This window comes from Cebus imitator, unplaced genomic scaffold, assembly GCF_001604975.1.
Source record: "Cebus imitator isolate Cc_AM_T3 unplaced genomic scaffold, Cebus_imitator-1.0 Scaffold69, whole genome shotgun sequence".
Classification (NCBI taxonomy): Eukaryota; Metazoa; Chordata; class Mammalia; order Primates; family Cebidae; genus Cebus; species Cebus imitator.
The window spans coordinates 6,036,246-6,047,352 of NW_016107384.1; the positions used below are offsets into that span (position 1 = coordinate 6,036,246).

General features: G+C 40.0%; 1 protein-coding gene across 4 annotated transcripts in view; it reads left to right on the forward strand.

The window, feature by feature from the left end:
• Positions 1 to 11,107, forward strand: part of MIA2 (MIA SH3 domain ER export factor 2) — a 110,056-nt gene that overhangs the window by 2,990 nt on the left and 95,959 nt on the right. For all 4 annotated transcript variants that reach the window (XR_001826010.2, XR_005200742.1, XM_017530874.2 and 1 more), the window contains exons 2-4: positions 1,145 to 1,278; positions 5,056 to 5,142; positions 6,783 to 8,013. Coding sequence is in view for 2 of the 4 variants with exons in the window: in XM_017530874.2 (XP_017386363.1) it covers positions 1,145 to 1,278; positions 5,056 to 5,142; positions 6,783 to 8,013 (1,452 nt within the window). In the remaining 2 variants the exon portion in view is untranslated. The remainder of the gene's footprint in view (positions 1 to 1,144; positions 1,279 to 5,055; positions 5,143 to 6,782; positions 8,014 to 11,107) is intronic.

The window sequence follows — 11,107 nt, forward strand, 5'->3', positions numbered from 1 at the left end:
AAAAAAAAAAAAAAAAAAAATACATACATAAAGAAAAAAAATCTTTTTTCCCTCTTTACAACCTTATTTTAGTTTCCTTAGGGCCAGACACACAACATGAAAAGTAAACATTCAAATTTATAAAAATTTATAATTTTTTTAACTTTAATTGCATGACAATAAAAATGTCTTATTTTACACATGTTAGTCTAATCATAATAGATAATATGGTGTGTATATCACTTCGTGTGATGAACTGCTGAATCTGGCATATGTGGTTGTGGTTTGTTCATAATTATTGACAGCCTACTACATGTTGGGTTGGATGGGGGGCAGGTGCTGTGTGTCTAAGGGGAATAAAATGAGATGTAAGATAAGTTTCTTCCCCTTCAGAAAGTTTAATTTTATTGAAGGATGACAAGACAGGTTAATATGAAACAGTAAATAGTGATACACCCTAGTAAGGATAATAGGTAATATTAAAGTTCAGAGAAGGGGTAATCCAAGTAGGCTGGAATGATCAGGTTGCCTCATGAGGAAGCAGGACATGACATAAGCATGAAGGGGGTAAAAGGGTGTCTAGGTTGGGGAAAGAGCAAAGGAAAAGCTCAGAATAAGGAAAGGGATTTTGCAGTGATAACATCAGGGCAAATCATGCTCCACTTGACCTGTGTGACCAACCCTCTGGGCCTTCGCTAAAGGCTCATTTGTTAGACTGAGATCAAATTACTTACCTCATAGATCTGTTTTGAGGATTTAATAAAATAAAAATGAGAGTACTTATCCTAATGCCTAGAATATGGTAAGTGCCAGGAAGAAAACTGATTATCTTTTTTCTCTTCCTATGGACTACAGGATGATAATGATATGTTCCAGGGACAATGGGTAAAGAAGTTTGAGTGTAGCTGAGTCTTCGTGAAGGAATAGGAAGAGGTCCTTTCAAATTGAGAAAGGGGATCAGGTTACGGACAGCCTTGGATACCAGGCCCTAAGGCTTAGACTCCATTCTGTGTGCAGTGGGAAGGCTATGTAGGTTTTTGAGGCCATAAATGATATGAAGAAATCAGCATTTGCAAACATATAGGATGAATTGAAGGAGAGCAAGATGAAAAGGGGAGAAATAACATTTTAATTTATAATGTGTGTCTTTACATGTTTTACATAGCTTTAATATGCAGAGTCTCAGCCATGAGAGATTACAGAGGACCAGACTGCCGATACCTGAACTTCACCAAGGGAGAAGAGATATCTGTTTATGTTAAACTTGCAGGAGAAAGAGAAGATTTGTGGGCAGGAAGTGTAAGTAACTACTTTTAAAAATTGAATGCAGAATAAATCAACTTGCCCAAGGATTTCTTCCTTTTCTTTTCTTTTCTTTTTTGTTGAGACAGTGGCTGGCTCTGTCACCCAGGCTGGAGTATAGTGGTGTGATCACAGCTCGCCATAACTTCCAGCCACCACCTCCTGGGCTCAAGCCATCCTCCCACCTCAGCCTCCTGGGTAGCTGGGACTATAGGTATGTGCCACCACGCCCGGCTAATTTTTATATTTTTGGTAGAGATGGCATTTCACTATATTGTCCAGGCTGGTAACAAACTCCTGAGCTAAAGTAATCTGCCCACCTCAGCCTCCCGAAGTGCCAGGATTATAGGTGTGAGCAACCACACCTGGCTGAGGATATCTGCTTTTCATATTTAAAGAAACATTAAGAATTTCAAAACGCTGTATATATATTAAAAACCCTTAACATATTTAAACAAACAAAAAATGGTCATGTTCCGTGGTGGTTCCAACATTTCTATAAAAGAGGCTTTTTGAGACGGCAGTATGGTTGGGATGGAGGGCTAAGAGAATGCCTTGAATTTATTTTTACATAGCATGCATAGTTTTTAAAATTAGATTTTTATATTTATTTGGAGGGACTTTATATTATGGGATGACTAGGCAACCCCAGTCATTTCTTGGTGCTGCCAATGGTTAAGTTTTAAAGAGACTGCAAAGTTTTAGTTAATCAGATTAAAAGACATGTCTTTCTGAGCAAATGAAGGGCTGAATTGTTATTGAAGAGATCCCCAGAAAGGTTGATAGCCTAGGGAAGCTAGGTGTATAACTTTTTTTTTGTTTTTGTTTTTGAGACAAAGTCCCTCTCTGTTGCCCAAGCTGGAGTGCAGTGGCACGAGCTCAGCTCACTGCAACCTCTGCTTCCTGGATTCAAGTGATTCTCCTGCCTCAGCCTCCTGAGTAGTTGGGATCATACGTACCTGCCACCATGCCCAACTAATTTTTGTATTTTTGGTAGTGATGGGGTTTCACCATGTTGACCAGGCTGGTCTTGAACTCCTGATCTCAGGTGATTTGCTCACCTTGGCTTCCCGAAGGGCTGGGATTAGAGGCATGTGTCACTGCACCTGGCCCTCGGTATGTAAGTTTTTTATAGAAAAGAAGTAACAGCTGGGATCAGGCAGTGGCTCATGCCTGTAATATCAGCACTTTGGGAGGCTAAGGTGGGTGGATCACTTGAGGCAAGGAGTTTGAGACCGGCCTGGGCAACATGGTGAAACCTCATCTCTACTAAAAATATAAAAATTAGCCAGGTGTAGTAGTGCGTGCCTATAGACCCAGCTACTTGGGAGGCTAAAGTGGGAGGATCACTTGAGCCCAGGAGGTAGAGGCTACAGTGAACTGTGATTGCACCACTACACTCCAGCCTGGGTGACAGAGTGAGACCCTATCTCAAAAAAAAAAAAAAAAAAGAAAAAAAAATAGAAGCCGGGCTCAGAGGCTCACGCCTGTAATCTCAACATTTTAGGAGGCCAAGGCAGGAGGATCACCTGAGGCCAGGAGGTTGAGACCAGCCTGACCAATATGCTGAAACCCTGTCTCTACTAAAAATACAAAAATTAGCCGGGCGTGGTGGCATGCGCCTGTAATCCCAGCTGCTCTGGAGGCTGAGACAGGAGAATCGCTTGAACCTGGGAAGCAGAGAGACAGAGGTTGCAGTGAGCAGAGATTGCTCCATTACACTCCATCCTGGGCAACAAGAGAAAAACTCCATCTCAAAAAAAAAAAAAAAAAAGCTGGGCACAGTGGCTTATTCCTGTAATCCCAGCACTTTGGGAGGCTGAGGTGGCTGGATCACCTGAGGTCAGGAGTTTGAGACCAGCCTGGCCCCAACATGGTGAAACCCCTTCTCTACTAAAAATACAAAAATTAGCCGGATGCAGTGGTGTGCACCTTTAGTCCCAGCTACTTGAGAGGATGAGGCAGGAGAATTGCTTGAACTCCAGAAGTGGAGGTTGCAGTGAGCCAAGACTGCGCCATTGCACTCCAGCCTGGGTAACAGAGTGAGACTGTCTCAAAAACAAACAAACCAACAAACAAAAAAACCAGCTGAGAGAGCCTTTTATTTGGCCCAAAGCCTTAGTATGCTGAAATTCCTGGAAGGTTAAATCATCTCTGAATATATAACATGGGAAAATTAATGATTAATATTTTCCATTGAAAAAAGGTTATCTTTGATTGTATCATTGTGGTTTACAATGAAAAGGTGCTATGATAAGTACTTTTACTCCCAACCTGAACAAGCATGACTGACTCGATACATACAACACTTCCGTACTACATATGCATCAGATCTCTTTTTTGTGTGTGGTCACTGTTTGAAGGAGCAGATTATATTTAAAAATTCTGCTTTTCCCATCAGGGGCTGTATGACTGGACTTCTAATTGTCATTGGCCAGAACTGCTTGCCTGGCCTCTGCAGTTCCCAACTTTCTCTACTGCTTCAGGTGCCTTTAAAATGCCAGTCTAAGGCCAGGTGTAATGGCTCATGCCTGTAATTCCAGTGCTTTGGGAAGCTGAGGCAGGAGGAACACTGAGGTCAGGAGTTCAAGATCCAGCCTGGGCACCATAGCAAGAATACACAAACAAAATAATAATAATTAGTGGGGTGTTGTGGTACATGCCTGTAGTCCTAGCTACTTGGGAGGCTGAGGCTGGAGGACAGCTTGAACCTGGGAGTTTGAGGTGACAGTGAGCTATGATTGCACTGCTGCACTCCAGCCTTGGCAACAGAGCAAGACTCTGTCTCTATTAAAAAACAAAAACAATCTGTCTCAAATTCATTAGAGGCATCCAATGCTGCTGTACAAACAGTGACCTCTTAGTTGTCATAAGAGGCAAAGAAAGCATTCTTTTTTATTTACTATATGTGAAAATAATGTTTCCCACACAAAAGCAGTGTTTAATGTGTGGAGCCAGGGTGAAGTTTCAGGCACATTTTGCTTTGTGTGTTTGGTGTTTAATTCATGCAGTTAGCTGTTGAAGGAACCACACTGTGGGCCCACAGGCTGTCAGTTTCCAAATAGTTACAGCAACTGGAGAGCTGGACAAGTCACAGTTGAGGTGTAATGATGTTGGATTAGAAGACCAAAATAAATATGTTCTTTAAAACTTTAACAGGGTTAGGAAGTTGGCTGAGGGTGGTTGTGGAAAGCCTTCACTCTTGGGGGACAATCTGCCTGTGCTTGAACTGGATTAAGAGGGCCTCTGTTATCAAGGTAGCCCCAGAAAAGTAGAACGGAATGAAATCCTCCCTGGAGGACTTGAAGACCTTTACTATCATGATGAATCCATTGTGGCTTTTCAGAGTTTAAACCGCCTGTCTGATTTTAACATTCTGAAAACATTGAATATGTCACTACTCCATCTAGCTTGGCCACCGCTGCCATTGTCTAGCCTTTTGATATCCCAGGTCTACTAGTGCAAATCTGCAGTCGACCTGGATACAAAAGGTCATTAAAGAACAGAAAAAGGAAGAAAATGAGTAAGTGGAACAGGATTCCTTCTGAAGTTTGAAGCAGTGACATTTTACAATTTGCTCTTTGTTCCTTAAATAAATGCTATACTTTTGAAAAACAAAAGAATATGATTTCATTCTCTTTTCTATGGAAATTTATAGTTAATGTTTTCGATTTGGAGTAGATGAAAGCCAAGGACATGGGACAAAATTAGGTTCAATAATTATTATTGCTTTGATCATTCTTCCTCGATAATCTTTGTTCTTTATTTTGACAGAAAGGAAAGGAGTTTGGATATTTTCCCAGAGATGCAGTCCAGATTGAAGAGGTGTTCATATCTGAGGAGATTCAGATATCTACTAAAGTGAGTAAACTCATTCTCAATTGTTAACTGAATTTAAAATTTCTTGGTTAAAACAATTTTCCCCAATATCAGTGCAATTGGTTATATACCTTTTATAGTGAATGCATAAAATAGTTGGCCTGAGAACTTACTCTAGGAATAGTTTATCTGGATAAAATTAACTAAGACACATTTGGTGACAGTGAAAGATTTTGCTTTCTGAGCAATTAACGGACAGGCAATAGAGTGTAGTTGTTAAGAGCATGGATTCTGGAGCTGGACTGAGTTCAAAGTCTGACTCAACTACTTACAAGCTATGTGGCCTGGTATGCCTCAATTTCCTTATCTATAAAATGGGGGTACTGAGTATAATATAGTGCTACCTTACACGTATTGAAGAATAAAATGAGTATATGCAAAGTACATAGAACAGCACTTACTAAGTGCTCAGTGAGTGTTAGATATTATTACTAACGCTATTGTCTTACTAAGATCAAAGTTTATTTTCCACCATACTCCTTAGTCTCATATCTGTACACTCTATTTTGCTATTGCAGTTTTTCATGAGCATGAAATGTTGGGCTTGATATACTAAAGGGAATCAGGAGGTGAATTTTCAATTAATAAACTTGGTTAGCCCATTTGATTCAGATTCTAAGTTAAGCCAAGTTACCTTAAGGGAGGTCAGTGAGAAACGAGTCTATCTAGTTAAACAAACTGTCTATTTTCTGGCTCTTTCCCATCACAAACTCTGGGATTAACTGTCTATTTACTGTATAATAATTGGTCCTGTCAGTTCTATCTCTAAAATATATCTGGAGTATATTGTCTTCTCTTCAATTCCATTTTCACCATAGCCCTAATTCAAGGCACCATGATCTCTTGGCTGGAACACTGTGGTTTAATCAAACTGTACTACAGCCTAGAATTCTTGGGGCTCAAGCAATCCTCCCACCTCAGCCTCCCCAATGGCTGGGACTACAGACATGCAACCGTAAGCGGCTTCATCTATTGATTAGAATACTACAATAGCCTTCTAACTAGTCTCTTTGCCTGTACTTTTGCCCCCTTTCAATCCATTCTCCAAACAGCAATGAATCTTGTAAAAGCAAAAATAGAAACAAAAAATCAGATTATGTCATTCCTTTGGTTAAAGTCGTTTAGTGAGTTTTCACTGGACCTGGAATAAAGCCCAGACTTCTTACTCTGGCTTCACAGTCCCACACAATCTGCTCCTGCCTTGTTTGCTGACCCCTGTTGCTCATCCTGGGCAACATAGCGAGACACCATCTTCACAAAAAAACTTTAAATTAGCCAGGTATAGTATCAGCTACCTGGGAGGCTGAGGAGAGAGGATTGCTTGAACCCTGGAATTCAAGCAAACTGTGAGCTATACTCCAGCCTGGGCGGCAGAGCAAGACACTGTCTCTAAAAACAAAGAAACAAATAAACAAAAAAACATAATGTAAAAGGTTTTTCATTTAGGTTTACATAATTAGCCTCTACAAGTCAGTTGTGACACAAGTGTTTGAATTTTTGCTCTGCTGTTGAGCTAGTCGTGTGTCTTGGGAAAATCACAGTCATCCATTTAAAATGACTCAGGGAGAAACAAGGAGCTGTAGTACATTCATGTTAATCATTACTATATTTTTTCCTTTTAGGAATCTGACTTTCTTTGCCTTCTTGGAGTGAGCTATACATTTGACAATGAAGATAGTGAATTAAACAGTGATTATGGTGAAAATACACATCCTTATGAAGAAGATAAAGAAGAAAAATCTAGTGTACATGAAAGTGATGTCCAGATAGAACCTGGATATTATGCAACTTATGCAAGTACTTTGTTTGAAGACCAATTTCCAGCATTAGAGGTTCCTGAAGAGATCAGAAGTACCAGTAAATCAAAACACTGGGAAGAAGTAGTTGCTGAAAGTGTGGAACAGGATTATATTCCAGAAGCACATGTCCCACCATCTTCAGCTGTGTCTGGAGTCAAAGAATGGTTTGGACTGGTAAGAGAACAAGCTGAAGAGAAGGCTTTTGAATCTGTTATTGAACCTGTACAAGGAAGCCTATTTCGAAGTAGAAAAATAGCAGTGGAAGATGAGAATGACCTAGAGGAATTAAATAATGGTGAGCCTCAAACAGAACATCAGCAAGAATCTGAATCAGAAATTGATTCAGTGCCAAAGACACAGTCTGAACTAGCATCTGAGTCAGAGCACATTCCCAAACCTCAACCCACCGGTTGGTTTGGTGGTGGATTTACAAGTTATTTAGGTTTTGGAGATGAGGATACAGGGCTTGAATTATTAGCAGAAGAAAGCAATCCACCACTACAAGATTTTCCCAATTCTATATCATCTGATGAAGAAGCCACAGTTCCATGTACAGAAATATTAACAGAAAAAGAAGACATAATCATTAATGACAGCTTGAGTCTCAAGGCAAGTTGGTTTGATTTTGGTTTTGCTATGCTAGGTTTTGCATATGCCAAGGAAGATAAAATTATGTTAGATAACAGGAAAAATGAAGAAGATGGTGGGGCAGATGAACACGAACAACCTCCAACAAGTGAATTTGACCCTGAAAAAGAACAAGAAATAGAGATGATAAAAATTATGGAAACAGAAGATGAAATAGACAAGAAATCAGTCTTAGAAAAAACAGATGAATCTGATACCTTACCATATTTGAAAAAGTTCTTGTATAATTTTGACAGCCCTTGGAACTTCCAGAACATTCCAAAGGAAACAGAATTGCCATTTCCCAAACAGATACTGGATCAAAATAATGTAATTGAAAATGAAGAAACAGAAGAATTTTCCATTGACAATTATCCCACAGATAATACAAAAGTTATGATGTTTGAAAGTTCATACAGTCAGTCAGGTTGGTATGAAAACATTTATACTATAATTTATTTTATTTTTAAACAATTTATTTGTATAAGTACCAATCAGATTAAAAAGTCCAGGAATCCAAGTTTTTCAAAATACTTAGCTCTTTCATCAATTTCTGGTTTACTCTGGAATTTAGATTAATATTACAAAATAAAATCTCATCAGAAAAACAATGATTGGAGATCTAAAGATGTTCCAAGAAAATCTAAAAGTATTTTACAATAAATTATAATTTTTATCAAAATTGTATGTAAATAGTTTAAAATTTGAAATAGTGCTAGGCTTTTTTTTTTTTTGATGAAAGCAATTTCTGTTCCCTCTGTCTACCTCTACTCCCATTGCTTTCCCAGAGACAGTAATTTTCTTTTTTTGTTTATAAAGCAGTATCTTTTTAGTATTTAAGAGTTTTCTAAATAGAATCTTTGTACTGTTCTGCTTTGATTACCCTATTGTAGACAGTGTCTATTGACATCCTATTCTGGTAGGTGTGGATTTTCTCGTTCACATTTACTTTTTAGCCCAGTAACACCTTCCCAATGCAAATATATTTGAATGGTTTTCTTAGAAACCTAAGCTAAGGGAAACTTTTTTCTTTTTTTTCTTTTGAGACAGGGTGTCACTTTGTCGTCTAGGCTGGAGTGCAGTGGCATAATCTCAGGTCACTGCAGCCTCAACCTCCTGAGCTCATGCAGTTCTCCCACTTCACCTCCCAAGTAGCTGGGAGTATGGGTGCATGCCACCACAGCTGGCTAACTTTTGAATTTTTTGTAGAGACAGTGTTTCACTATGTTGCCCATGCTGGTCTCGAACTCCTGAGCTCAAGCAATCTGCCCCACTCAGCTGCCCAAACTCCTTGGATTACAGGTGTGAGCCACTGTGCCTGGCCAACTAAGGGAAACTTAATTAAATAGTTTTGATTCTTAAATTAGATCTTATTTTAGGTCTGTAGTTTTGCTTTTTTTTTTTTTTTTCCTAGAAGAACGATGATAACAAGGGGTTTCTTTTGTTTCTGGTTTTGTTTTGAGACAAGATTTTACTCTGTCATCTACGCTGGAGTGCAGTGGTGTGATCACAGTTCACTGCAGCCTCAACCTCCAGGGCTCAATCTATCCCCCAACCTCAGCCTCCTGATTAGCTGGTACTATAAGTGTGTACTACTACACCCAGCTAATTTATTTTTAAATGTTGTGGAGATGGGGTCTCCTTATGTTGTCCAGGCTGGTCCCAACTCCTGGGCTCAAGGTATCCTCTTACTTCAGCCTACCAAAGTGCTGGAAATACAGGCATGAGCTACTGTGCCCAGCTGATAACAAGGGTTTTCTTTAAGTTTCAAGATAAGAAAACTCAAGCATGAAAAGGGAAAAAGTTTTCAACTTTCTCCCTCAAGTTCCGCCTTTTTGTTTTTTTTTTCTTTTGCGATGGAGTCTTACTCTGTCACCCAAGCTGGAGTGCAATGGCATGGTCTTGGCTCACTGCAACCTTCATCTCCCGGGTTCATGCGATTCTCCTGCCTCAGCTTCCCAAGTAGCTGGGACTACAGGTACGTTCCCTCACACCTGGCTAATTTTTGTATTTTTAGTAGAGACGGGGTTTCACTATGTTGGTCAGGCTGGTCTTGAACTCCTGATCTTGTGATCTGCATGCCTTGACCTCCCAAAGTGCTGGGATTACAGGTGTGAGTCACCATGCCTGGCCCAAGTCCCTCAATTCTGAGAGTTCAGCAGAGGGCAACAGAAGAGAGCAGAATATAAGATAATACTTTTAGATCTAGATGTCCAGGTATCTAGCACCTCCTATGATTAAAAACACTTTGGGAGGCCGAGGAGGGTGGATCACGAGGTCAAGAGATCGAGACCAGCCTGGCCAACACGGTGAAACCCCGTCTCTACTAAAAATACAAAAATTAGCTGGGCGTGGTGGCGTGTGCCTGTAGTCCCAGCTACTCAGGAGGCTGAGGCAGGAGAATTGCCTGAACCCAGGAGGCGGAGGTTGCAGTGAGCCAAGATTGTGCCGCTGTACTCCAGCCTGGCCCCTGGCGACAGAGTGAGACTCTATCTCACAAACAAAACAAAACAAAAAACAAAACAAAACAAAACAAAAACATGTGAGTTGTATTTTAAGAAGAAAATTTTGTAATATGACTTTTCCATATCTCCATCCTTATGTCTCTGTGATGGACAGAATATAAACACAGCAAATATTGACCAATAATACAAAAACAAACTCTAGAATGATAGAAAACCTTTCACAGGAAGAGGCCAACAAACTTAGAAGGAAACACATTTCTATTAGAACCAGGTGATTTTTTTGAATTTCCAGATCTATATATTATACCTTAACATACCTCAAAATGTGCGCTCTCAATCAGCATCCTCAAACAACATACAGATATTTAGGTTCTAACCCTTTTCCAGTTGAGAAAGGTGCAGGTGTAATCTTTTTATGACTAAAAACTTAGACATCTTTTTAGGTCGTTAAAGGCTAATTAAGAGGTAAATTCTCTTGTTCTAAACTTGCTAGATCCTAAAGGAATATTTATGAAAAGGCAGATCACAGTAATTAGAAGGAAGAGAGACTACAACAAAACGAAACATTAGATCCAGAAATCCAGATGATTCCAAAGATTGATATATAAAAATATTTTATAACATAATCATAGAAACTCCAAGCTCTCCTGAAAATCATTTTTGTAAATTTTATTTAGCTGGGAGTATTGGTGTGCTCCTACAGTCCCAAGCTACTTGGAAGGCTGAGGTAAGAAATGGCTTGAGCCTAGGAGTTTGAGGCCAGCCTGGGCAACACAGGGATACTTTGTCTCTAAAGAAAATAGTGGGCCGGGTGATGGTGGCTCGCACCTGTAATCCCAGCACTTTGGGAGGCCGAGGCTGGTGGATCACGAGGTCAAGAGATCGAGACCATCCTGACCAACATGGTGAAACCCTGTCTCTACTAAAATACAAAAATTAGCTGGGTGTGGTGGCGCGTGCCTGTAGTCCCAGCTACTTGGGAGGCTGAGGCAGGAGAATTGCTTGAATCCGGAAAGCAGAGGTTGCAGTGAGCCGAGATTGCGCCACTGCACTCTG